Source organism: Takifugu rubripes, chromosome 14, assembly GCF_901000725.2.
Source record: "Takifugu rubripes chromosome 14, fTakRub1.2, whole genome shotgun sequence".
In the NCBI taxonomy this organism is placed as follows: domain Eukaryota; kingdom Metazoa; phylum Chordata; class Actinopteri; order Tetraodontiformes; family Tetraodontidae; genus Takifugu; species Takifugu rubripes.
The window spans coordinates 10608639-10633868 of NC_042298.1; the positions used below are offsets into that span (position 1 = coordinate 10608639).

A 25230-nucleotide genomic window follows, 5' to 3' on the forward strand; every position below is an offset into this window, starting at 1 on the left:
TGGTCTTAGCTCAAACTGTTTGGCGAGTAATTGCATTCTGGTCCGGTTGTATAGTGGACGGATTGCAATAAATTTTAAATTTGTTCCACAGATTAATGCCGTAACATCCGTGTTCATCTGCATCTGAAGCTGCGGGATCCTTCCTGCTATAAGAGAAGCTCAACAGTTCTCTGGAACAGCCAGATGGAGATTGGCCTCATCTTTCCGTGACCTCATGTGAGCAGAGAAGCTCCTGGATACGACTCACACTCATGATGATGATGATGATGATGATGACTTCTCAACCCTGTCTGATAAGTGGAGCCTGTCTGCCCGCGTATGGGAGCTGTGCTGCACAGCCTCAGCAGAGCGACTATTATATACACACGCCATGTCAGAGCTGATCTCACTGCAAATCTGTTTGTTTGACCATGTTGTGTCTCAGCCAGGAACCAGACCCGAGGCATCAATCGCAGGTGAGAGGGGGAGCAGAGCCAAACTGGCTGTGCTGTCCGTCCTTCAAGCAGGATGGAACAGACACGTGTGCTGCACGCTAGAGAGACGTGGACGGCGTCGGGCCACTTCTGCCGTGTGGCCCGGCTGTTTATTTAAAGAGGCAGGGCCGCGGTAATGAGAAGCAAACTAGCAGATGTGAGTGCACGTCAGCTGCAGCCTGGACACTGATGGATGCGAAGGAGACGGCGCTCCGAGGAGGAGGCGTCTGATTCCCAGGGTCACCCGCGGAGTCGTCTCGTCCTGGGTTTTCCTTCACTTTGCTGTCGGTGTCATTCAGACCTCCCTTCACATTCCCACTCTGTTTCTCCTGGCCAAGCTGGCAGACATCAGACGGAGGTTTATTTCCTCTCTGGCCTGTGCATGTTAAGTTTAGAGACGTTTATGACACTGGCTCTGGCGCGCTGGAGGCTTAATAACGAAGGACGCGGAGGGTAATAAATCCTGCCCACACTGGAGTCGAGTCCTTCACATCTCCTGCCGAAAGTGTCAGCAGAGTAAACAGTCTGGTCAGCAGGATCTCCCACACTGTTGCTCGGCTGTCACTCAGCTGTTCTCCACGCCCTCGGCCTGCTGTGGGAAACCATTTATTTTTACCGCTGTGACTGATTTAGCAGCTGACGGTGGACGTCGAGTCTAAAGTGTTGCTACACAGGAGAAGAAAATGTACGTGGGGAGATTTGAAACAGCAGATAGCAAAAGGGAGGATTTCAGTGTCAAATTTAATGGGCAGATCGGATCTTTTTCCGCCTTGATAGAAGCGGGTTCAGCGCTTAAACAGAACAATTTCAGAACGGACAGGTATAGCTGCAATAAAGATTTGGACATTGATAATTCTCACGATCTCCAAACTCCATCAACTGTGCAAAATTAGAGGATAACACCTCCCTCTTAGGTGCTGCTACACCATCCAATGATCCTTTTTCACTAGATTTTATGATCCAAATTTGGATGTGAACATCTTAAACCAGCCTATCCAGTTCGCCAATGCAAACATTTATAGATATTATTCTTTACTTTTGCATTAAATGACATAATTTCCGAACCGATCGAACAAAGCAGCGTTCGTGAGCATTATCGTCTTTGTCTGGTCTGTGACCTCCGACCCTCCGCCTCCATCTGCTTCCAGTTGCTTTCCAAGGCCACGGCTGTGAACACCAGCGGGTGACTGGGTGCCACAATGTGGGGACAGAAAATACAGGTGAACGGCAGGTGTGACCTTTATGTTTTTAGCCAGCATAAGAACAAAACCCTGAAGGACGCCACTTTCTTTCATCCCAGATAAGAGCGCTTTGATACGAGAGCAATCAGAGGCTCTCGTGCTGGTTAAACCTCTCCTCGCCTGCACCGCATCGCTGATTAGAAGGAACAAATGAAGCCGAAACGAGCGACATGAGGGTGCACAGGTGTGGGGGAACCAACCAGCAATCACCATTACCGGTCAAACCCAACCGCAATCATTTCAGCACCGGGACAATCGTGTCTGGTAATTGAGGCCAGGCAGAATCGGGGCAGTGTCCAGCTGGCAGGACGTCCAGGTGAGACGCAACCGACAGGAGAGATCTGGTGGAAAACACAGACGCACAAAAGTGTAAACACAACAGATGCCTATCAGCCATGACTGCGAGTGAAGGACGCGCACAACCGTACACACACTCACACATGTGCACTAGCATCCAATCCTGTACTGCTGAGGATCATGGGAATCAGCCGGCAGTGTGATTACAGCCCCGACCTCTGACCTGTGTCCTCGAGCAAACGGAGGGTCAGATCCGCCGGAGCTACAGCCTGGCCGCAGTACACACACACACACGCGCACACACATACACACACAGACACACAAAGACACACACAGACATGCCGTTGAGGGGGAAAAAGCAGCACAAGTGATTCTCAGATTTTCACCGGTTGTTGTGTTAGGAGAGAAAGAAAACAAGAGGGAGCACGGAGGGAAAGTTGAGACTTACATCAGGTCCGGAGCGCCGCCTTTCAGATGGTCGAGAAGGTTCTGAAGGGTGGACGGCAAAAAGGGATCAAGTGATCAGTGGGGGGGGGAGGAAAACTTATGTGTAAAACACTTTTTTTTACCTGTTTTTTGATCATTAACAACGTTTTTATCATCATTTTCTTATTCATTTGTTTGAAGGGCACGTGTGCTTGTAGTGGTAGAATCAATATTCTGTGAACATTAGTGTTTCATCTCTAAAGATTCTGCTGTATGCAGCTTTAAATGACCCCTCTGGTTGTCTGAAGCAGCCGCCAGTTTGAATGAATCCTTTTTGCTCTTTTAAAGTCTCCAGTAATGGATTTTATACACGCCGTCAGCAGCTGTGATCTTCCCTTATAGCCAAGGTTACAGTGATGTCACTGATGTCAAATTTAATAGCTGGTGTCGTCCCACCTGCTGGCTGTGAGAAGCCTCTCGATGGCCTGCTCATAAAAAGGCACAAACACAAAGTTTATTCGGATCATTTACTTAGAGCCTGTAAGAGAGATTTTTTGTTTTAAAAGAAGCTCCATCTTAATCTGATACAGGAATATTCATTTAAAATCAAAATACTTTCATTTTGGTATCTTGCTCTATCCTGCAATCCTGCTCTTTCCCGTTCTCTCTTTCTCTCTCTCTCTCTCTCTCTCGCTCTCTCAGACAAACACACACACAGACACACACACACACCTAGAAAATGAGCTGTTACAGAGCTGCAGTGGCAGTCGAACTCTGTCTCCCTCCACATGGCTGCAGATTTGTCAGGGGGATACCATCTATCTGGAAGCACCGATATTAAGAGCAGTTAATAAAACAAAGGGAAATCTCGTTTCATTTCGTATTCAGCCGCATTTCCAGCACCGAGTCATCAAGCAGGTCCCAGAGGGAGTGCGTTAAACACTGGGCAGCCCAGCCTTGCAGAGAAAAATACAGTGCAATGGAGTTGGTCCTGCCTCCGCTGCCTTTCCCTGCCTCTGGATCTGATACTGCAGCACGTCTGTTATCTCCTGGAGAGGTTGGAGAATATTGCAGAAGCAGGAGAACGCTTGTGGCGCATAAGTGGAACAAAGGCAATGGGAAAGAACCATACCTGGTGTATATTAAAGCTTTAAGGGCTGGAAAACTTTCTCATCTGATTTATCATCCATGAATATTAAAAAAAGAAGAAAGAAAAGAAATCAGACCATACAGATGTAAGCTATCCCATGACACATTTATTATGAATATTATGGAATATATTATGGAAAAACATGCATGGCTTTGTCAAGTATAACTGCTGGCTGGACTTAAAAAATGGCCAGAAATGTCTCTCTTCAGTGTGCGACTATTTGGTTCATCCTTTTGTGTTGCTTTTAAGTTAGCATAATGCTAACATCATTAAAATATCATTTAAAAATAGGTAAAATGAAAGTCTCAACAGCTCTAAAAATAAAAGTTTAAAATGGCACATTTTTGATTATAACGCTTCTAATCATTGGCACAAAGGCATGAGAATGATAGTGACCTTCTGACCTTACGGAACTATACAGCTACTCCATCAAGAGGAAATAGCTTGGGTCTTAAATGAGGAGATGGATCTGATCCATGGGACTTCCTATTTGATGAATATTCTCTATTTCAATCCTCTTGTGTTTCCGTTAACAAGGCTGTTCTTGGCTCTTCAGCCAAGGTGACTGAGGTCATCACAGCTGTGTTTGTCACCAGAGCTCTGGGCTTTTCTCCAACATTCCTACCGCTGCTACATTTTCAGTCATTTTCACGGCTGTAAACTCTCCTCGTTTCATCACGCTGCCACTATACACCCTCTCCCCCTCCTCACCTTCTTCCGCTGGGCCTTCACGTTGGCCAGCTGCTGTTCGGAGATTCTCGCTCACTCTTAATCCCAAACACCCCGCCATCACAGTGTCTGGCGATCCTGCAAAAGGGAATCAGAAAGGAGGCTTAATTCCTGATGGTGTTGAGGAGCAAAATCACGCTGCAGGGATAAAAAAAAATAAAAAATGCTTTGTTTCCAACTTGAGCAACCAGGCATTGCACTGGAAGAAGGATGAATGGACATAAATAAAGCAAACCTCTGTCCATCAGCCCTCTACAAAGGAGTTAATGTTGCTATTATAAAAACTGGAGATACATTTAAAAATCTTTGCTATTATGATGCGATACATAATGTAATGCTGCATAATCAAAAATAGATCTAATACAGTGTGGTACTGCAACAAACGTGGCTGTCTGCGCTCAAAAACAGCCAGAAAGTGCATATAGTTTAATCTGTAAATTCCATTCTGAAACTTTAAAATAATGGTCATGTTTTAGCCACTAGGGGGGCAGAGAACTGGAAAACGACACATATAAGCAGTTGCCTGATTTTGACATTAAATGAGACATTCGTCTGCCTTTTTTCAAAAGAAGTAAAGTCAAATATTTCCTCTCCTTTGATCTCAAACAAGTCAGAGAAACTGTTTCTTCAGCTGTTCACCAGCAAAATGCTAACTGGCCAAGTCTGCTGACCCGAGCTGCTCATTTGAGCTCAAGACAAATCATTTTATGAGCCGCATGCAAAGATAAGAAGCGCCAAAACTTAAGTGAAGCATTAAATTAATATAAATAATCACTTTAAAGACTATTAAATGCTTCATAAAGCTTAGTGGGATAAGTTTTCCACTCAACTACTATTAATCGAAGCCGTTTTAAAGGTGCAGTAACAGTGTTTCATCACTTGGTGGCAGTAAAACGAGATTTTAAATCAATGGCTAATCGCATAAACTTAAAAATTGACAACACGGACAATGTTGTCATGAAGACAAATCTAACAAATCCAAGAGGACGTATAGAGCACTATGTAGGTAAAAAATATATGGAATATGCTGCAGTCCATTCCTGTTGTATTTAAATCAGCGAGGGAATTTGGAATTTTTGGCAAAGTTACAAGCAGAAAAGAAGACCAATCTGTCATGAGGAATAAGTGTTTTAAGCAGGACCTCATTGCTCACGGTCAGAACATAATCAATCCACTTTGGGGGCTTTTACCTTTGCTCACTATTGTGAAATCCATGTGAGCATCTGCTTTTGTTGCACATTCTAGAGCAGAGATGTAATGATAAATTAATCTCAAAATGTCACAAAAAAAAGCCCCCAAAACTGAGTTGTTCTGTATTAATTGCCAACTGATCAACTGCAGAGTCCCTTAGATTTCTGGGTCCGTACACCATGAGGCCAGAGCTTCTCGCTTCTTAAACGAGACTGATTAGACGTCATGCACCAGTTTGGATGCGTCACTAAACTCAGGTTTGTAGACTTAACTCAACGGCTGTGTATGAACCACAGTCAGAGAGAGTTGCATCTTTAAAATGGAGCAGAAATTCTCTAAAAGCACCACCACAAAGGGCAGTAAACATCATCACAGGCAGTGCACCATTATGGGGAGATCACTGACTTGTCTCCTCCACATCCTACTCCCGCAGCTGCTTTCAATTTAGCACCAGGAGACACCGAGAGCAGGAACATTACAGCACTGCAGCCCAGCCAGCACTACATCTGTATGAGAGAAATTAAAGCTCTCCTCACATCTGCCTGCCTGAGAGAAAAAGGAGGATCTTCCATGTGTTAAGGAAAAGTTGGTAATTGAGACTGCGGTGGGCCATCAGTCCACAGTGTGTAACTGCTGGTGGTCAACAGCCAGCGGGCAGAGCTGTACACCAGCAGCACGGAGGATTTAACAGGAAGCGAAGAACAGAGGACACTATCGCCCTCTGGTGGTGATAATCCATCATCGCACATGTATGCTCAGTAGGAGATTCTTGTTCTGCAGCCTCCATGTGCTCGTCCATCAGGTGTTCCACCTCCTGATCCTGCAGGGAGGCACAGAGAACGTAATGGAGTAAAATATATGGGTTTAAATGCGCAGCTGGAAATTTTACTAGGGAAACAAGTGTTAGGAATGCCACACAGGACATGAAGCAGACAGCCAGCTGCAGCAGTACTTTACCTTCTCGCATACCGTTTTTCCACCTGTGCATCCACATCGCAGTGAGACTCAATTGTGATGGAGGATTTTAACCCTTCCGCTTCTACGTTCTGACTTTCAAGACAGGTTTTCTCCTCTTCAAAACAATAAGCCTGATGGGTCCAATGACACAGGAAAAAATATATAGTTTCCCATCAAACTGCCCACATTAATTTTACCCTAAAAATGGCACTGGAACAATAATGCAGAGGGGAAAGTCATGCTGTCGACTGCGTAGAGGGATTTGTTCAGATAGATAATCAAGCCTATCAGGAAAATATGTGTGACAGTACAAAAGTGTTGATACTGCTGCCTCTAATGCATGTGTGAAAGTGGCGTTGGAGACAAAGTGCAAGACCAGATTTATACACAGTTTTATTTCAGTTAAATAAATTAAAAGCACCCCAAATCTTAACATTTGAAAATAGGTGCAAATATTTCTGCGTACCTCGAGATTACCTTAACTTTATAACCGTGACGAAAACCGAAAGACAAAATGCACAGTGACGCTCACAAAAAGCAACCGGCACCATGGGAGACGATAGGGTGAAGTTCAGAGGATATTATAACGGGGGATTCCCGTTCAACATCTTAATGTTTGGAGTGAATAAATAAGAGTGAAATCAGAAGGAACTCTTTAGATCCAACCTTGATTTTGAAGAAGAGTCTACTGAAGGCAAATTGGGCAGAGAACAACACACAACTAGAATATCACAGTGCTGTGATTGTAGGTGTTTGTCACAATATATATGTGTCAACAGCAATCAATGAGATCCCCAACCAGTTTCTGACATTACAACGGAATTTAATGTCAAACGGGAATCTTTGTCCAGTGGGAGAGCGACAACTTTGGGATTAATCATATGAAAGGTCCATTGTCTGACATGAGAACTGCAGCACTGTTGTAAAGTTAATAAAAAAAAAATAAAAAGATACAGCCAAAGTCCTTCTAAGAGTATCAGCTTTTGAAACACTGGCTCTCTTTGCATGATGAAGTCTAACACAGGAGAATTACAGGTGGCATGAAGGAAGAAAACCCCATGTAAACAAACGCAGAATAAAAGTACCACTTTGACAACAAACAAGACAAATTGTCACAGTTTTACCATCACGACAGCCAAACAGACTTTAACCACCATAAGCAACGGTCCCATAGTCATGACACGGCGCAACAATCAATATTTACATGATATAAGACATGAAGAACTTCAGACAATCATTCTTTGCTGGACTCTGGCAGATCAGGGAATTAGTGTGTTTACAGGTTGGTTTAATGGCCAACCCGGCGAGATTTAATGCTAAGTGACTGACTTACATTAAAACACGGCAAAACATTCATATTTGGTAAAAAACAAGTGTTGTTTAGAAATATTTTACAACTAAAAGCAGAGATGAAAAATTGTGAGAAAATTATTTAAACAAAAAAAAAGAAGATATAAATAACAGGTTAATGCTGATGCGATGCTCACATCTGACCCAGCGCTATTAAAATGCTGCTTAACTATTGATTGTCATTATTAATCTGAAGTTTAAACAGAATAATTTCCATACAGTCCCCTATGATTAAACCTTTTTCAAATTAGGTAACGATTTGAACTGTGCATTGGTTTTCAGCCTAGGTTTCTTCTCTTTAGTGTAACTGAGACTTTCAACGAGACTCCACAGATATATATAGTGCCTCTATATTCATTTCAAACTCACTATTGTGGGGGGGGTTTGGCATCAGAATAATGAGGACCCTCTGAGGACAGAAACACCGGTAGTGTGGAGCCATGGCATCTTTATGTCATCAGAAAGTGCAGAGGAGCGAGTTCAAACGTCTCCCAAAAGTGTTTCCATCCGGGACGACGAAATTAGGGCGTGACTGATGTTGGGTGTCTTTCGTAATGTTGTTCTGTGACCAGAATAGTGTTTGTTTGCGTAGATACATCGGGGCAACAGTAAGCAGGACAGGGACTGAACTCTAAATTTGAGAAGGGCCTTGGTTACTCTTCGTCTCCCGCCATGAGGAAACCCAGGATGAAGTCTATAGCTTTCTGCCGGTCCTGCTGCGTCTGCCTGCCCGCGAGGTTGGGAGGAGGTCGGATCAGGAGGCTGGCGAAAAGTGTTGCTAAAACAAGAAAAAGACAAAGGCTTTACAAACCCAACAGACACAAGACAACACAAGACTTCAATTTTGGATGAGCTGGGTTACATTTGCTTTTTTCGTCGCAACACTGGGCCCATGAGCCAGTCCCAGGCTGTTTAACGATTCACCGTACTTGTAATTGTGTTTCAATACCCGACGTGCTCCTATTTATGTAATCTAAAATTAATTTCCCCTGGGGATTAATGACATTATTACAAAGCTAAAAATTTACAGCGGTATGACATTTAAGAAAAACTAAACCACTATGTTATGATTGTGCTAGTTTCTACACCAGGTGAGATGGATAGAGGACAAGCTGTTAATGGGGTCAACACGGAGTCCAGCTGAACCCTGCTTACAAGCTTAAAAATGTCCACATACTGTACATAATACAACCTCTCAAAGTTTCCCTTTTGCCTTTAATTGTTGCCATTTTAGAACATGACGACCTGTGTGTTCATACCCAGGAGACTGGCTGTTAAGTTGTTGTTGTGCGAGTGCTTCAGAAGTTCCTTCAGGAAGGCCATTAGATAGCGAAACACATTGCGGTGAGCTGAGGGCAACTGGGACACCAACTGTTGAGTGGCAAAATAAGATTTTGATTAAATCACAGCAAAGTAGTATGAAATAAATGGACATTGATGAACTATCTAAAGTAGATAACTGTGTGGTATTTAATCTCAGTACCAGTACCTGCTTGCAGAGGCGGCTGTCGTGGTTACAGTCGAGGCATCGTTGGTAGAGTTCATAACATACGACAGGTTCTGGCAGGGCCTCCAAAAAGATCAACAGGACCTCGGCTACAGAGTGGTTACAACCAGCTACAGAAACAGTTAGGGAGGAACACCGACCGGAGGGTCATTTAGATATTTATATACTATATGTTAACGCCTTTCACTGAGTAAGGATACAGATGGTGTCTGGGATGCTGGTGTCCAGAGAGTCAATGATGTTCTGCATCTCCTCCTGTAGGCCTGGTGTCTGGAACAAGTCCTCCTGTGAGACATTCGGGAGCGTGAAGGTCCGCACGTTTATCATCTTCCTACCGGGACAGCTGCTGCCAAATCTCACCTGATCACAGGCTTTTGTGTACAGATGGTTGACAAGAATCCACACTTCCTTGGGGATCTTTAGAGGTTTTTCCTCAGAACATGTTCCCTCCACAGTCAGAAAATTCACCTTTGACCTTTCCTGAGGAAATAATACATTACTGTGTAAGAAACTTAAAAGGGAGGGGTCTGCTATAAATCACATGTTCAGTTGTGGGTGTGTGGCACAGCTTTAACAGACTAGTGGACTTTATTGCCTGCATAATCATCTTTCACATTAAACTGGCACGGTCTGCTTTATGAACCTTAGCCTTCTCAGATTAAATGATAATGATAAGCAGGTGAAGTGGTCTTTCAAAGCCAAAAGATAAATTATATGATACCCTGACTGGACAATAAATAGAGTCTAAAGTTTAATCCAGCACCCATTGGTACTTTATTGTTAACAGATGTTCAGTGACAACTTGAGGAAATATATTGCACTTTTTTATATAAATAAAAATCAAAAATCCACATAATTATGTTCCTTTTGCAAGCAAATTAAACATGTATTTATGTTGGATTGAGATTAAACCAACAAACCAACCATAAAACTACATTCCTCGGTCCCAATGACCTGAAGATGTTATGAAAGTGCCTAGCAACGCATCAACAATGTCAGAACATTGTGTTTTTAACTCTACAAGTAACCCGGAGCCTTAGCTCTCATATGCAAATCTAGCAAGCATTGCATCATTAACGCTCACAAAATCCTTGCAGGAAAGGCGTATACACAATGCCTTTCTTTGTCTGATATATACTGTATATTGACGTGAATTTAAGGTCAATAAAGCAATATAAAAGGTCAGGAAAAAGAAAGAAAAAAAAAAAAATCACACCCTGATCTCCACGACAGATGATCAGAATCACTGTAAATGTTTTACCTTATCCATGTAGCTGTCCTCTCCCTGAACAAGAAGTCAGCCACAACCAGAGTGAAGAGTTGGAAAGGAATGATCGATATAAGGAGAGACGATGGAGGAAAAACAAAAGTAGAAAGCAGATAGAAGTGGAAAGCATAATTCAGAATGGGAAAACCAGCATGACTCATTGATCAGAAATATCAAGCCAGCAGGAAAAGTCAAAGTCAAGCTAAAACACAGGAGTGCTTAATAAGAGCGCCACTACGTTCCAGATGCAGAAGTTAAAAATAGTGACTTGTAAACAGACCGAAGTAAGTGTCGAGACTGGAGGAGTCTATTTTTACAATGTCCCAATATGTCCTAATGAGTCAAGTTAAACTGGGTTTTAACCTCCTTTTAAATGTTTTTGTCACGTCCCTGTTCCCATAAATACACACACTGAGACATTCTTAGTTCAAATTCAGGCGTTCTGCAAGAGTAAAGAGAAAGTTTAATGATGCATTTAGGTGTAATTCAGTACTGAGTTAGGTACATGGCGTCTAACTGGATTTCCCCTTTTTCATGAGTACCAGAGTGTTTTTCTCACCAAGTCGATGAGTTTGGTGATGGGGATCTCTCGGATGGGTTTCTTCATGCGGCAGAGAGTCTCCAGCGACGTGCCAAAGCAGCTGGGCAGGTAGTTTCCCGAGATCGTAATAAAGTAGTCCTTGCCACGGTCCAGGTGGAGCACCAGGATCTCCTCTATGGAGTCTTCGCTGGAGTTCAGCAGCGTGACAGCATCCTTACTGACATACACCTCAAGATAGATCTCCAGGGTTTCATCTGTTCAGGAGAGAACTGTGATGAGGAGACTGGAAGTGCCTTTGGACAGTTTCATTGTGCGCAAAAGCACACTACACCAGTAACAACTGGACGTTGAACAAAGGCTTACTTGGCTCTAAGAATCCATCACTGGGTTCTGCACGGAGCCAAGGTTTACAATACTGAGAGTCGTTCAATTTGGGGATGAAAGCAAAGTGACAGGGGACCTGCCCATCGTTCGTTATAAGGAAACGATCCTTTTGAAGGCGCCGGAATTTCACGTTCTCAAAGGTAAACTACAGGAGAGAGAGAGGTAGGGTAGAAATAATCGTTTACCAATTACAAAAGGAAACTGTGTAATGATTAGTGGCGATTAGTGCACGGGTATGTGAGCACCTCTCTTCTGCTCAAAGACACAGATGGAAGGAACTCATTCTCCATCCTGTCCATCGCTCGAACAATCTCCTCAAAGACCTTCTTCTGCCGTTCCTCATTCACTACTTTCACCTGTTAAACAAACCATGAAGGTTTTAATTGGCTACATTAAAAATCGTAGATGTCACAAGAAAATCTATTTCCTATTTTTTATATGAAATGAAAACAGCGGATTCTGACCCCAATTTCGAAGAGGGCGCTGACAGGCTTGTGGTCACTCGTTTGCAGGTCCATGTGACTTCGGTATTTGAGCTGCTTGACACTGTTGCCCCTCCACAGGATTCTGTCGCACCAAGCTGGCACACGACACTTTCCACTGCAGGAATCGTCATTTTAAATCACACCCAAAACTCGCTCACACTCATTTCTCTATGCCTGATGATTGTAATGGACAACTCAAACTTAAAAACGTAGACATTAAGGTAGCCTACAGACACTTTTTAAACTTCCTTTAATGGATTCATTTGCATTAGAAAGCGAATAGATCAATCCCAATATGCCCGTATGACCTTCCACTTTAATAATTAATAAATTTGACAGAATCTTCATGACATATGTTCATCTGGACAGGTGAGATAGTGTAACATGGTATTTTTACCTTGAATCCCAGCGATCGGTTTTGGGGTCGTATTTATACGTAGGAAGGAAATTGATCTCTCCTTCTGTGAAGTCTGTGAAAGCTCTCTTTGTCTGCCTCTGAATGTTGAGCTATACAGTGAAAAATGTAAAAGCCATTTGTTTTATCAGCTCAAAATCAAATACTTTGTTATCCTTTACTACAACACAAACAGGGATGATCTTAATTTCACTGAAAACAATCCACTAAGGCACGATTTTTGTTTTACCTACTCAGCTAATCTGGTGACAAAGTACTGTTAACCATTTGCAAGATTTACAAAGGACGCATCTTACTTAGAAAGTCAAAACATCCTGGAATGTTTAAGAGTTTAATCCCAAAAGAACCTAAAAGCACTCATGTAAATGTTTCAAAACTGCTAAGGATAAGTAAAACAAGATAAACAGGTGTCAGTTCCCAGTATATCATGATTTATTATGTCCACAGATTATCCCTACTTACCTGATCAAACTCCTGAAGCATTTTTAATTCACGCTTGGCAATAAGCTGTTTCACTTCAGCAGCATCATACATAAACAGGCGATAGTTTAAATCCCCGAGCCAGAAGACGACACTGAAACCAAACAGAACAACAGAGTTACTCCACCTAAAGCGATTCCTAGCTCCCTCAACAAAATGATTCCATATTCTGACAATATTAGAGTTCTTCATGCATCAATTGTGTTGAGTGGCTCCTGTTTATACTGCAGAATAATAAAGGAAATTGTTACATTTAAACACTATTCTCTAAAATATGAACATACAATCATTAACTCCAACACACAATGCAAACACAAGAGGTGAGTGAGTACATGAGGCCCTGCCCTTTAAAAAAAATAATTGTACTCACTTGTGCTTGACAATACTGAGTGGGGGGTGGTCCAGTAAGTGGAAGGTCATTCGGGCACATATGTCTTTATAGTCCTGGTTGCGGCGCTCAAAGTCATCAACATGTGCTGCCAGATGGGAATTGACAATGCAGAAACTAGTGTTGTGGAAAACAAACCTAACTGCTACTCCTCCTTTGTTTCCCTAAAAAAAAAAAAAAAAAAAGGATATCAAATGAAGTGTCGCATTCACCAGAAAACAGTCTATTTTCATGCATCCTTTCATGATGTTTTTCGGAAGAAGTTGCTCTGTTCAGTGTGACGAACCATTTTCCCCATGATTCCTGTTCCAACATGCTCTGCAGCCACTTCTTTCATGTAATTTCTGAGGGACTTCTTGACAAAGACCACGAGCATCATGCCAACCAGTCGAATAATACGGACCTACACAACAACAAAAAAAAGACTATGGCTAATGAAGAGCTAACATGCAGGATGCGCTTAGACTTGAACAACAATTCTTCAGTTTAAACATTCTCCTGTTGTGATAATCAGGAATGTAAAGATCTCTGGCTCTTCTCACCCTCTTGTATTTGGCTTTTGGGTGCAAACTCCTCTCCACGGCTTCAACCCATAGCTGCTCCTTGGAAGAGTCCATGTAGAAGAACGCTTCAGTGCTCAGGTCCAATTCCTGAAAACTAGAGTTGTGAAACAAGTCAACAATGCTGGCGTTTGAAGAGCGGAGCAGAATAAAGTCTTCGATAAACTCTCACTGACCCAAGAGCATAAATATCTGGAGGGTCTGTGTCACAGCAGAGCCATGGCTCGAGGGTGCTGTCTGGAGACTGACCGTTTACGTTCCATGTTCCTGTAAAAAGCCTAAATAAAGAAAATATTACTAGGTTAATATGCAAAGTAAGCACATGAAACCTATGATAGAAAAGTATAAAGAGGCTTCCCTCACCTGAAGGTTTTAATGTCCACATATTCGCTCTCCTTCTTACCCAGACGGTGTTTAATGAGATATTCTCTTTGTCCTGCCTGGCTGGAGAACATAGCCTGCCTCATGGTGTTTGAAGTGGGACTGTCGCACCAAGACAGTGGCCTGTCTGTGCTGTCGAACCCTGGTGTGAAACTCCTGGAAGGGGATATTTATTATTTAAAGCGGGAATATCTTGGATAAGTTAGAGTGTGACAGTGACTGTGAACTCACTCTGGTTTGGCATTAGGTGTGAAGGCATTGGCCTGGATTGGGACAGCTCTCTCTTTAGCCACAGGCGGAGGAGGTGGGGGGTTTGATGGAACATAGGGGGCTTTCCGTGGAGGTAGAGGAGGGATGGGAGGTTGCTGCCTGGGGGGTACGATGCGATTCTGGTGATTCTTCTTCTCTTCCACTTTCAGGGAGTTACTAAAACTGTCCTCAAAGCCAAAGTCGGAGGCCAGCATCTGCATTGGATCTTAGGTACCAATCAGAAGAATCAAATTAACAGAATTAAATTATCAATGTAGAAAAATCAGCAACTACCCAAAGACATTACATTACCTGGCTTAGTCTGAGTTCCTGACAAGCTGTTGATGACATTTGGAGGCACTGCACTTGTAAGTTTAGTTTGGTTGATTCCAGAGCTCACCGCGTTAGCAGCTTTATTTGCTCTTTGAGGAGGTATGGGGACTGGACCTCTCAGGGCTACTGGTGTAAATGGCTCCATTGCTTTTGGTTTCACAAGTTTGGTTTGAACTGAGGAAATCAAAATGTCAGCGTCAGAAAGACACGCGAGTTCTGACCGCTCTCTGTGTAAGCAGCAATACAAAAACAGAAGTCACCATATAGAAGAAAAATGTCACCATAAAAAGGAAATATCACCTTAGAAAAGCATGCTAAAACTGAAGCAAGAGCTGCACTGAAGCAAGTTAGTGCCACACTCAACCGCAGCGTCAATCTACATCAATCTACTTTGCCTCAAATAAAATATTAACAGTTACAAGTACTTAATGTCCTCTCTGTCATCTAAAGTATGTGCTTAACCTAGACCAGAATGTAAAGACAAATACATTGCAAATATAGTAGTATAGATGTTTTGGCACCAATTCCTACTACCTTTCCTGTGTATATACACTTAAAGCCAACAATAAGCCTCACACACATTCATCTCACACACACACACACACAGATGCCATCGCCCTGTCATTCCCATTAATAAATGAGCACCCGCTTTGCAGTAAATCTACCATTACATGCTGGTTTCACTCACCTTGTTGCTGAACACTCTTCACCTGGGTAAGGAAAGTCTGAGTCCGATCATCATCTTGGAGTTCCAACAGTAGCTCAGGGGCTTTTTCTCCTTTAACTCGTAGCCGAACAGGGGCTTGAATTCAGAAAAGGAACCATGCAGATTTATAAGTTGGACAACTCTGAACTTGTAAACACAGTGAAAATGCAGACTGAATGCAAAACACAGCAGTGCAATAGAACAGTGGCACAATTGAGCATTCTTTCTGAGAGCCTTAGTAACTCATGACCCACATCAGCTGCTAAATAAAGGACATAGATTTTTTGGCTTAAGGCATGCTTTCAAATGCAGTACAGCTGGATGGTGTGGTAAAGCATTACATGATTGTGTGTCTTGTCTGGTTGTTTTAGGGAAATGAAACAAACCAGAGAGCCTAAATAAAGGCAGCAAGTACTTACAGTCTTCCGAGAAGTTTATGAGAAGAGCCTCTTCAGCTTCTGAAAAAAAAAAGTTTTGATATTAGCAACTGAGGTTATGGTAGCGAGTGATGAGAATGTCTCCGTGAAATAATTTATTAATGTATGATAGACATGTAGATTTATCCCCACAACCCTTGCCTGGCAGTGGGGATAAATCTTCGGTTCAACAACAGTGTGTCAGGTTCCCGAGCAAACAAGAACCTGCCCTGCCTATTGGATGGACTGCGAGGTGAGAATTGACCAATATGTTGCGCCTATTCGACGGGAATTGCAAACATCTCAGAGGGACACAAATGAACGAGAAAAGGTTTAAGGGTAATTTCAACTGAAAAAATGTGATCACATTCAGATGTCTGAGCTTTGTTAGATGGAAATAAAGGTTACGTACCTCGTACAAGTTCAAATTTACCATTGATCGGAATGGACAACTGAGCCACTGGACGAGACACAACCGCTTCAGGAGTGGCCAGAACACCTAGTCTGCATGAGTAAAGCACAGATTTGGATTGGACAACGGAAGATTTATCTCATATTTCCATATCAATATGCTATAAAAGAGGTGTAGTAGGTGTAGTATAAGTGTAGTATCAGAAGTGTCATGCAGTAAAATGTGAACAAAGGCTGCATGCTCAGCAAAACAAGATATGTGAAAGTATAATTAAAGAGTTTTACGAAACGTGCTTTTTGTGTCTCTTAAGTTTGTTCAACAACCTATTTGTCATCGGTGCATGAAAACTTGAGGACATGCCGAGTGATTTTGTTACAGCCATCGCTATGTCTCACAGGTTACTATAGTTTACTTGTTCCCTCCGGAATTTGAAACACATCGTGCGTGGATTGCGTAATACTTGTGCATTTCTTGCATGTAATCACGTGTTGTTGCCAACACGTTGTCCCTCCAAACTTCAACGCATGCTGGCGTGGCCAGGCCACATCCCTCTGCCCATACAGGGCTTTTAATCTACAGTATAATGTGAAACACTTCAAGGTGTATTTGGCGTGTGTGTATTGCCTATACATTAAAAACGTACCACGTGTTAATAACACTTAAGCCACATCACTGGTGTGTATGCTCACATGCAAATGTCTAGTTGAAAATTTGATTTTGTTTTAGTGAGGGCTAATACACAAAGACGACACACGCTCTGCACCAGTAGCTACATGCATCAAACGTTAAAAAAAAACACTGCTGTAGGTTTCTCAATACTTAATTTTCATCAGTTTGACATCATTTATGGTCATTACTGAAGCCGTGACAAAGGTTTACTAGCAAACCGGGGTCAAAGCAGCACAAAGGAAATTGCCCCCGTTTCCTCTGCACTTCACAATCAGTCCAATTCCTAAAAAAAATGGAAAATGATTCAGGCCTGCAGGCTGATGTGTCAGCAGGCCTTGTAGTTCCCCTAAATCAGGGACCGTCCCTTTGACATAGACAATAATACTAATGAACCATGATGACCAGTCAATCTTGAAAGGCAAAATTTACAAACCACAGCCTAGAATCAATGTTATTTTTTTAAATAGATTTTTCATCCTTTAATCGATTAATAAATAAAGTCAGACACCGTACGTCCGATCCACCATCTGATTGATTCTTTTACTCTAAATTTATCGTCTATATAACGGTGGTTGCAGAATGGCCTCACAAAATGAAGCAAAATATGACAAGTACACAAAATCTGTTTATTATACTATAAGAAATCCCCCAGCAGCAGCCTAACTCCATGGATTTCCTCTCTGGAGTGAACTAGGCAGTTTGAAGGCAGTCAGCTGAGACTTGTGCGGCCATGTGAGCCTGATTACTTTCCACAGTTCAGTGGAGGAATTCCAGATCATGCTAACAGACCTGGGTGCCCTGTGTATATGTAAACTATCTAGCAATTGCACAGACACATGTCAAAACCTGCTACAAACACCTCAACACCCACAGCCAACTACCCCTGCATTGCATGTCACTCAGCAGATTAAAAAATGTGAATAAAATGTGATAAAATCCTCTCAATGAATCAAATACATTTCTATCCCTTGCACATATCCACACTGATCCCTAAAGCAATTCCCTCTAGAGGCTTTTTAATCCCCAATGCATAATTTACTGATCTATTTATTTGGTCCAAGACAACCAAGCGTGCGTGTCATTACTCAAACTGTCAACAGCCCTGGTAAACGCCACGCTTACGTGTCATATGATGCCAGTGAGAGCTCATGACATGTGCCACCTACTTGACAGAAAAAGGCAAAATCTTCACTCCTGATACTTACATAAACTCTCCACTGCGCTCTATTAGTGACAGCAGTCTGGGCTCCTTCTGGCCAGCCCTCAGCTCCTGTCCTCTAACAGTGTGAGCATCACAATCAAGGAATTATGTGGCCACGAAGGAGAAACACGCACGGTCATCACAATGACTGTTGAACAAGGATTCATCTCAATCACCCGGGGTTAGATTTTTAGAAAATCGAATAAAAGAAGCCAAGCCACGCCACGCCAAGCCAAGCCACGAAGCAGTTATTGCGACTAATGACAAGTTAACAAGCCACCAAAGGGAAGGGAAATCAGTCAAATAGTTGCCAGGAAGGAAAGCGTTTGCAAATAAATTTTGGGAAACGTTAATTTGACGAGACAGAATAGCGAGTGAACTCTACGAGAAACGGGTTTGGTATGGGGTTAGACTGCGGTCAGAGAAGCCCGAAAGACCCGGAAAACATAATTCACCAGCTGAACATCAAACTATATTGTTAATGCCTGCTCCATCTTGCAAGTAATTCTGTAAAACTGGCTGATTTACTCACGTGAAAAGACATTTTACAATAACATATTCCAGTAAAGCTAACGTTAGCAACAAGCTAAAAGAAACTGGGAGCAGGGGAAGAAAAGCCCACAGTTCCAACTTAATTCAAAAAGGATATTGCAAGGCATTCCTCGCCACCTATCCCTAAAGTTGCCTCCATTCTTACCGCCAATGAATAAAGGACGATTTAGCATTGGCAAACGCTTTTCATTTGGTTCAGTCCGGACACGGTGGAGAAAGTTAAACCCCCACCCGGTTCGGCGAAGCGGTTAGGCGGCCTTCCGGGATGACAGCTGTCCAGCGCCGTGTGGCTAAAGCTAAGGGCTGATTAGCTTCTTCGCCACAGAGCCAGATGTTGCTGCCGCTGCTGGTGCTATTGCTACGACTGCTGCTGCTGGACGGGGGTTGCAAAGTCAGCGCCACGGCGTGCACATGCGGCGTTTAAAATGCTCGGATCGACAACTCCTAATATCCTGCGTCGCTCCAGTGCGGCAGCAGATTTGTCACATTACACGGCTTGTAGGGGATTCAAAATTAGATCTTTACGCACCAGTGCAGATGTAAGATTCCATCCCCCCCCCCCCGTTCCAAGTTCCTTAATTCGGCTTCATCTTCATTCTATTTAAGGGAAAGGGTCACGTGAAGTATGGGAGTTATAGCGCCGCCTGTTGACGCGGAGTATTACATCAATCCGACTTTGCATTCGATGTTATGTAACTCTTTTATATATTTTTATTAGTTTGCTGTCATGCTTACAGGCTGAAATACATTTATTTTGAAGAAGGTGATGTAAACAGTCTTATAGTCAACTCTGCATACACATCAAACTGTGCAACCCAAATATTCAGGAATTATAGTTAGAATATTGATGATTAATTTCAACCTTGTTTTGGGGGGGGGGGGGGTTGAAGTAAAAGGTGTTTTTAAGTTACTTTCCCCATCTGAAATGAAAAGCTGTTTTAGTTGTCAGCATATTTTCTTCAGTTGTCATATGCTTTAATTTTATGAATGGCATGAGGGATGGAGTCATGATGGGGCCAAATGTCTCCTTTGGACACAGTTCTGATCTGTTCCATCCCACGCTGAACCAGTTCTACAGTCAATGTTGATGGAGCGAAGCCGTCTGTTGTGCAGTGAGATCGTGTGAGGCAGCGGAAGGAGGACGAGTCTGAGATGTCATCCTCAAATAGATCGTCCATAAATTCTTTTTGCAGTCTCCGATCTGTTTTCAGCTCAGAAACCAGCTCTTTGACATCCTTCACTAGAGTGGAGCGTAGACCAAACAAGCAGAGCAGGAAAACCAAACCAGCACAGATACCAGAGACAAAGTAGAGAGCCACTCTTTCTGGAAGACCTGGAAAAGTTGAAAGTACATCATAAAAGTGCTTAAGAAAAATTGCAATTATTCATCTCAACATATAAAATTAAGCACATTAAGGGTTTGTGTGTTGTATAATGCTGAAAAGTGTCATCATTTTTATTTAAATGAAACTTACCTGCTATAAAAAAAATCATTTTAAATAAATATCACCTGACCGATTACTGAATATGCAAGTTGTCTGGAACAAAAATACATTCGTAGTTGAAAGGTAATTATTGTTACACTCAAAAAAGATCCTTTAGCCATGAAAAAATGATTACGTAACCCTAACCAGGGTTCTCTTAGCATCACATACCCAATATTTTTTCAATCATCTCCACACAGTTGGTAAAGAGCACATTTTGTGGCCTGTAGGTGGGGCCAGTATACCATCCACCTGCAGGTGAGAGGGGACTGAGCTCACACGCCAGTCAAAAGCAGCCAAAAACTAGAATTTCCAGGATTAATCTCACCGTGCGTGTAGTCTGAGATCAGGAAGGGATCCACTGACCCTCGGCCCACATCTTCCAAAAGATAACGGGGCACTAAACACAAAAAGAATGTTTGTTTTCTGCTTTCACACATGCAAACCATATCAGCGTCAGGCATCTGGTTCATCACGCACCACATGTGAAGGACACCCGCAGGTGTTTCCTGGTGCCTGGGAAGCAGGGGTCTCCAAAAGTCAGGGTGTCAGCCAAGACTGAACAGTTTGTCCTGCCATGGCATCTGCGGAACACTTTCCTCAAAGCCGAAGGGGACAAGCACTCTGGAACAATATTTAATTTTATTATTTGTAGTTATTATTTGTCAAACTATGGACACTTATATATACATATAGATGTAAAACAGTTCGTGTTTATCTTTGAGTTTTATTTTGGAGTGACAAAACACTTCTGATTCTATCTCAGACCCATGTCCACGTGTGACCCAGGCTCCTGAGGACACGCTGGACTTCCATGCAGCAGATGTCCAAAAGCAGCAGAGTAGATCGTGAGGACGGTCTCGTTTTTACACACGAGCCTCAGACGTTCGTTCTCACAAACCAGGCGTGTGCGGTGATGCTCTGGGGGTTAAAAAAAAAAAACAGCAATGAAACTGAAAAAAACTTCTGATAAGTTCTCTTTAGAGTCAGTGGAAGGTTCTAACCAACTACCTGGTCTGCACTTGTAGGAGACAAGAAGATATTTGGTGGTTAGTGGACAAGGATCCAGTCCAAACACTGGGCTGAAGACAGGGATGAGACACGACTGGTGATACTGACATTCGGCCAGCACCTTCTACAGGCATGAAGGAACATGGTCAGCAGAGTGGTCTAAAGCCCAGTGCACTATTTTACAATTCATTTCTTATACCTCGATCGCGGCAGGAGAAGTGCATTCAGCGTCCTCCTCTGCTGTTGCATTTGAGTTTCCAGAGGGACACAGGTACTGGTTAGGAACGCGTCGTCCATAGAAAGCAGATAGGACGGTCACGGTTGTCCTGGTGGGGCACTTGATGGCGAGCGTGTCCCCATCACAAGCATGAGCTGTGTGGTTTTTCAGGATATTGTGAAGATACACTAAAAGAAAAACGTCCACCGGCAACCATCATCAACCCAAGTGAAATAAAATTGTATTGAATGGCATCAAGATAACATTAAAAGCTTAAAAACTATTAAAATGGATTGGGTTCCCACAGAGAAGATGGAGGTAAAGGTTGTTAATTCATGTTGTTTTTCGAAGAGTCATATAGACAACACACTGTCGGTTCATTATGACTTAACCCATAGGGGGGACGTCCCCTCAGATGCCTACAATTAGCCAAAACCTCTGTGAGCTCTTCTTTATACAGGTGCATCAGTGGATCCTTCCAGTAAATGTGAAAACACTGCAAACATTCAATAGATGCTAAAGGAAATTATCACCAGGATCATTTTGGAAAACAAGTAATGCTCTTGGATTTCTCTCCTTTTGTCATTTGGGTGGAGTCATTCTCACTGGGTGTAGCTAGCCAAGACAATATTTGGGCTATGAGCACATACAAGATGACAAAATAGTAGTGAAGTTTACCCTCCCATGTGTGCTTCCTGTTCATGGTCCAGTATGTTTTGGGCGTGCGTGCAGTGAAACGCACCAGTGAGGCATTCTGAGGCACCAAGAGAGGCTGTACCAGGCACCAGCTCACAATGAGCTATTATTAGGGGCCCTTCGCCTGCAGTTACACAAAATATTTTCTGGGGTCAGGCTAAAACTTTAAATGTAAAAAATTATCTACGGTTCAAAATTATGTTAGATTCTATCAACAACGGTCAAACCCAAACTGGGATTTATGCTTAGAACTTTTAGCTGTATGACCCTGGTTCTGGACTTTTATGAGGACTTGTTCCAGCTGTTTGGACTGAAAGATGAAAAAAAAAAAAAAAAAAAAAAGAAAAAGAAGTGGTGCAACACAAAAAATACTTACAGGAGAAATCGGGAGCAGAGTGCGCAGCACGGATCACCAGAACCAGAAGGAGACGGAGGAGAGCCCAGAAGTAATCCATGGTACTGTCATTGCGCAGATCCTTTGGTTCTGCTGTACTGACTGCAGGACGGTGCCTAGAGGTCAATGAGGCCATTGTTCCGACGATCAACAGCCCTCCCTCCCTTCAACACATGCAGTTATTGCCCTTTTCATTTAAGCAGAATCTGTTTCTTTCAAATGTCTTACTTTAAGTAATCTTAAAAAACTATTTGTTAATAGATTAGAAGAAAACTTTCTGACAGCCAATATGGGTCCAGGTCCATCCGGCCAACCCCTTCTCTCTGACAGAACTCATCAACACACTCTCACGACAGAGCTTGAACAATGTCCTAACATCACTTCAAACACAAGAATCTTAAAGAGTTTATTTTCACTAAATACAGGGAGCAAGAGTTTTAACCTTCATCATTTACCAGTCATCTGGTTTTGGAATTCCATGACTGCTGTTGATGATGTTGCTTCTGCTTTTACAGTTTCTGTTGTCCTTGTAGATGTCATGTGCCTTATCACCATCAAATTGAGAGGGATGGTGACCCTGAAGTTCATGAACTTCTCCCTATGTGTGCATCTACTGCTGTCTGTCTGTCTGTCTGTCTGTCCCAATAAGATACCGTAGATCCCTCATCTGTGGCTCTCCTTCAGCTTTCTTTTTTTCCCTAAAAGTTTTTTTTTTTTTTAAGGTTTTGCTGACTCGGTTCGAGGATACAAGGACAGAGGGTGTCACATCCGCACAAACTGTTTTACCATTGACGAGTCATTCGTCATTTGTCAAAGGGTAGGACCATACAAGTATTTACTTCTTCCTACTGCTTTTTAAATATGTATATTAGGTACAAAAATGCATGTGGAGCAATTTGGCTGTTCTTACTTATTATCTATATAGTACATGTATTGAATTGTGTTTATTTTATTGTCAATTAATCATTAATTAAAAGATTTAAAAGATTTACCTACAGGCCATCTTTATAGAATAAACTTTGTGTGTGTGCGTGTTTGTGTGTTTGTGCGTGTGTGTGTGTGTGTGTGTGTGTGCGTGTGTGTGTGTTATTGTCTAGTTTTGGAACATCGATTGTCCTGCTTAGGAAGATAAGAAGGTTCCTTTTTCCCCCAGAAGGCCACTTCCAGTTGTTGCATGTCCACAGGAGATGTGTGTGTGTGTGTGTGTGTGTGTGTGTGTGTGTGTGTGTGTGTGTGTGTGTGTGTGCGTGTGTCTGTGTGTGTGTGAGATAAGGCTTTCCTATCTTTTGTCAGTGCAAGTGGAAATAGAAGGTCACTGGAAATACTCAGGAAATCTCGTCTCTCCACAGCAGAATCACTCGGCCATTCTCATTTTGATTTTCTATGTATTCAGTTTTTTCCACAATCCTCGACACCTGTTGCCATAACAACCAACCAGTAGCTTAGATACATGCGGAGTGATTGGCCTTGGTCAGGGATGCCTGTTTAGCCTAGCAGATCCAATAAACACTCCCTTCATAGCAGCAGCAGTAATGAAGCCTAATAAGGAGATGTCCATGTTTTAATCAACCCTCCCACCTTACAGGATAATTACCTTTACTTCCATGTGTCAATAAAGTGAAGGTAGTTCCTTAAATCTACTGAGGGGGGGTCACACCAGTGTGTGGAAGGAGAGACCGACGTTCAAAAGGAAAGACAAGGATGTCTCATTTCCTTCATTTTCCCCACCTCTCTTAGATTCCTGGCACTGGCCGTGTATTATTCATCAAAAAGCAAGGATTTGTTTGGAATTTTGACATGATAAGCTTGTTTAAGATGGAAAATGGCCATGACAAACGCACACAGTTTAAAGTATTCTGTCTTTTCTTGCGATGCATTGCATAATACTGTTTTAGAGGAAGTCTACCCCACTACATGGGGATTTTATGAAGAAAAAAGCTCTTCCCTTTTTTCTGTAATGAAACCATATTACAATAAACACCAGAGCGTAATGAGGAATGGAATCTGAAATTTTGTAATAGTCAGCGTTTTTATTCTCAACTTTTCAATAATCACGAAGAACCAACTTATTATCAGTGGAAATAGCACCAAATCTATTCAATAACCACAAAGACACAAGCACAAGTAGACACTGACATCATGTTAAACAGGTCATATTATAATGCTAATTAGAAAAGATGCATTTCTTGTTGCCAATAATGTAAATAAACTCCTTTCGACATTCAAAAGATGACCTACAAAATAAGAACACATAAACACTAGTTAAGTCAATGAAGAACCATTAACATAGTCCGAAAATCCAGGGGCGCACACTATAAAATAATGTTTCTGTGTGTGTGTGTGTGTGTGTGTGTGTGTGTGTGTCTGTGTGTGTGTCTGTGTGTGTGTGTGTGACAAATTTCACAGCCATGTCTACTGAAATGCCCCTGTTTACAGCAGTAAATATTAGATACGTGGAGAAATAAGACCTCTGACAAATCTATTCCATTATACCTTTAGCCTATTGTTTCAGGGTGTTTCTTTTAAAGTCTATTTTACATTATTTAGACAACTGAAGTGAGGCTAGGCTTCAGCTGTCTGGCCTATAAAAGGGAGGTGTCTTGACCTATAACCTTTCAGTGAAAACTACTAGTTAACGAGCGTGGGGCAACGTTTTTCTGGATTTGTG

At 42.4% G+C, this 25230-nt stretch overlaps 2 protein-coding genes and 1 long non-coding RNA gene across 4 annotated transcripts; all 3 read right to left on the reverse strand.

The window, feature by feature from the left end:
* Positions 1-1213: 1213 nt before the first annotated feature.
* LOC115252323 (uncharacterized) lies at positions 1214-2600 on the reverse strand. Its single transcript, XR_003890738.1, has 3 exons — positions 2460-2600; positions 2153-2280; positions 1214-2055 (listed from the first exon to the last, which is right to left on the reverse strand). It is a non-coding gene; the product is annotated as an uncharacterized lncRNA (long non-coding RNA).
* Positions 2601-6840: 4240 nt separating this feature from the next.
* Positions 6841-19266, reverse strand: ocrl (OCRL inositol polyphosphate-5-phosphatase). 2 transcript variants are annotated; one of them, XM_011610859.2, is made up of 24 exons: positions 18858-19266; positions 18213-18292; positions 16339-16430; positions 15930-15968; positions 15493-15606; positions 14784-14978; positions 14454-14697; positions 14205-14378; positions 14018-14119; positions 13824-13938; positions 13568-13684; positions 13264-13445; positions 12876-12987; positions 12396-12505; positions 11978-12113; positions 11759-11869; positions 11493-11658; positions 11148-11383; positions 10583-10606; positions 9682-9801; positions 9522-9606; positions 9304-9431; positions 9074-9185; positions 6841-8592 (listed from the first exon to the last, which is right to left on the reverse strand). In XM_011610859.2, the coding sequence occupies exons 1-24, from the start codon at positions 18897-18899 to the stop codon at positions 8468-8470; spliced, it is 2961 nt and encodes a 986-aa protein (XP_011609161.1). In that variant the 5' UTR covers positions 18900-19266; the 3' UTR covers positions 6841-8467. The 2 variants fall into 2 exon arrangements, with proteins under 2 accessions (XP_011609161.1, XP_011609162.1); XM_011610860.2 differs by lacking the exon at positions 10583-10606 and having other exon boundaries at positions 18858-19265.
* Positions 19267-19448: 182 nt separating this feature from the next.
* LOC105417413 (protein eva-1 homolog C) lies at positions 19449-23057 on the reverse strand. Its single transcript, XM_029847106.1, has 9 exons — positions 23018-23057; positions 22545-22726; positions 21455-21660; positions 21256-21379; positions 21013-21165; positions 20725-20868; positions 20573-20644; positions 20416-20496; positions 19449-20093 (listed from the first exon to the last, which is right to left on the reverse strand). Exons 2-9 carry the CDS (start codon positions 22696-22698, stop codon positions 19720-19722), a joined length of 1308 nt encoding a protein of 435 aa, XP_029702966.1. The 5' UTR covers positions 22699-22726; positions 23018-23057; the 3' UTR covers positions 19449-19719.
* Positions 23058-25230: the final 2173 nt, after the last annotated feature.

Excerpts from the sequence above, each read along its gene's own strand:
- ocrl (XM_011610859.2), bottom strand. The coding sequence starts at position 18,899 with ATGGAGGCAACTTTAGGGATAGGTGGCGAGGAATGCCTTGCA. Across the intron at positions 15,969-16,338 it reads TAAATTTGAACTTGTACGAG|AAGCTGAAGAGGCTCTTCTC; the intron begins GTACGTAACCTT and ends TTTTTTTTTCAG. Across the intron at positions 12,114-12,395 it reads ACCGATCGCTGGGATTCAAG|TGGAAAGTGTCGTGTGCCAG; the intron begins GTAAAAATACCA and ends CGATTCCTGCAG.
- LOC105417413 (XM_029847106.1), bottom strand. The coding sequence starts at position 22,698 with ATGGCCTCATTGACCTCTAGGCACCGTCCTGCAGTCAGTACAGCAGAA. Across the intron at positions 21,661-22,544 it reads CTCTGCTCCCGATTTCTCCT|TGTATCTTCACAATATCCTG; the intron begins GTAAGTATTTTT and ends TTTTTCTTTTAG. Across the intron at positions 20,497-20,572 it reads GATCTCAGACTACACGCACG|GTGGATGGTATACTGGCCCC; the intron begins GTGAGATTAATC and ends TCTCACCTGCAG.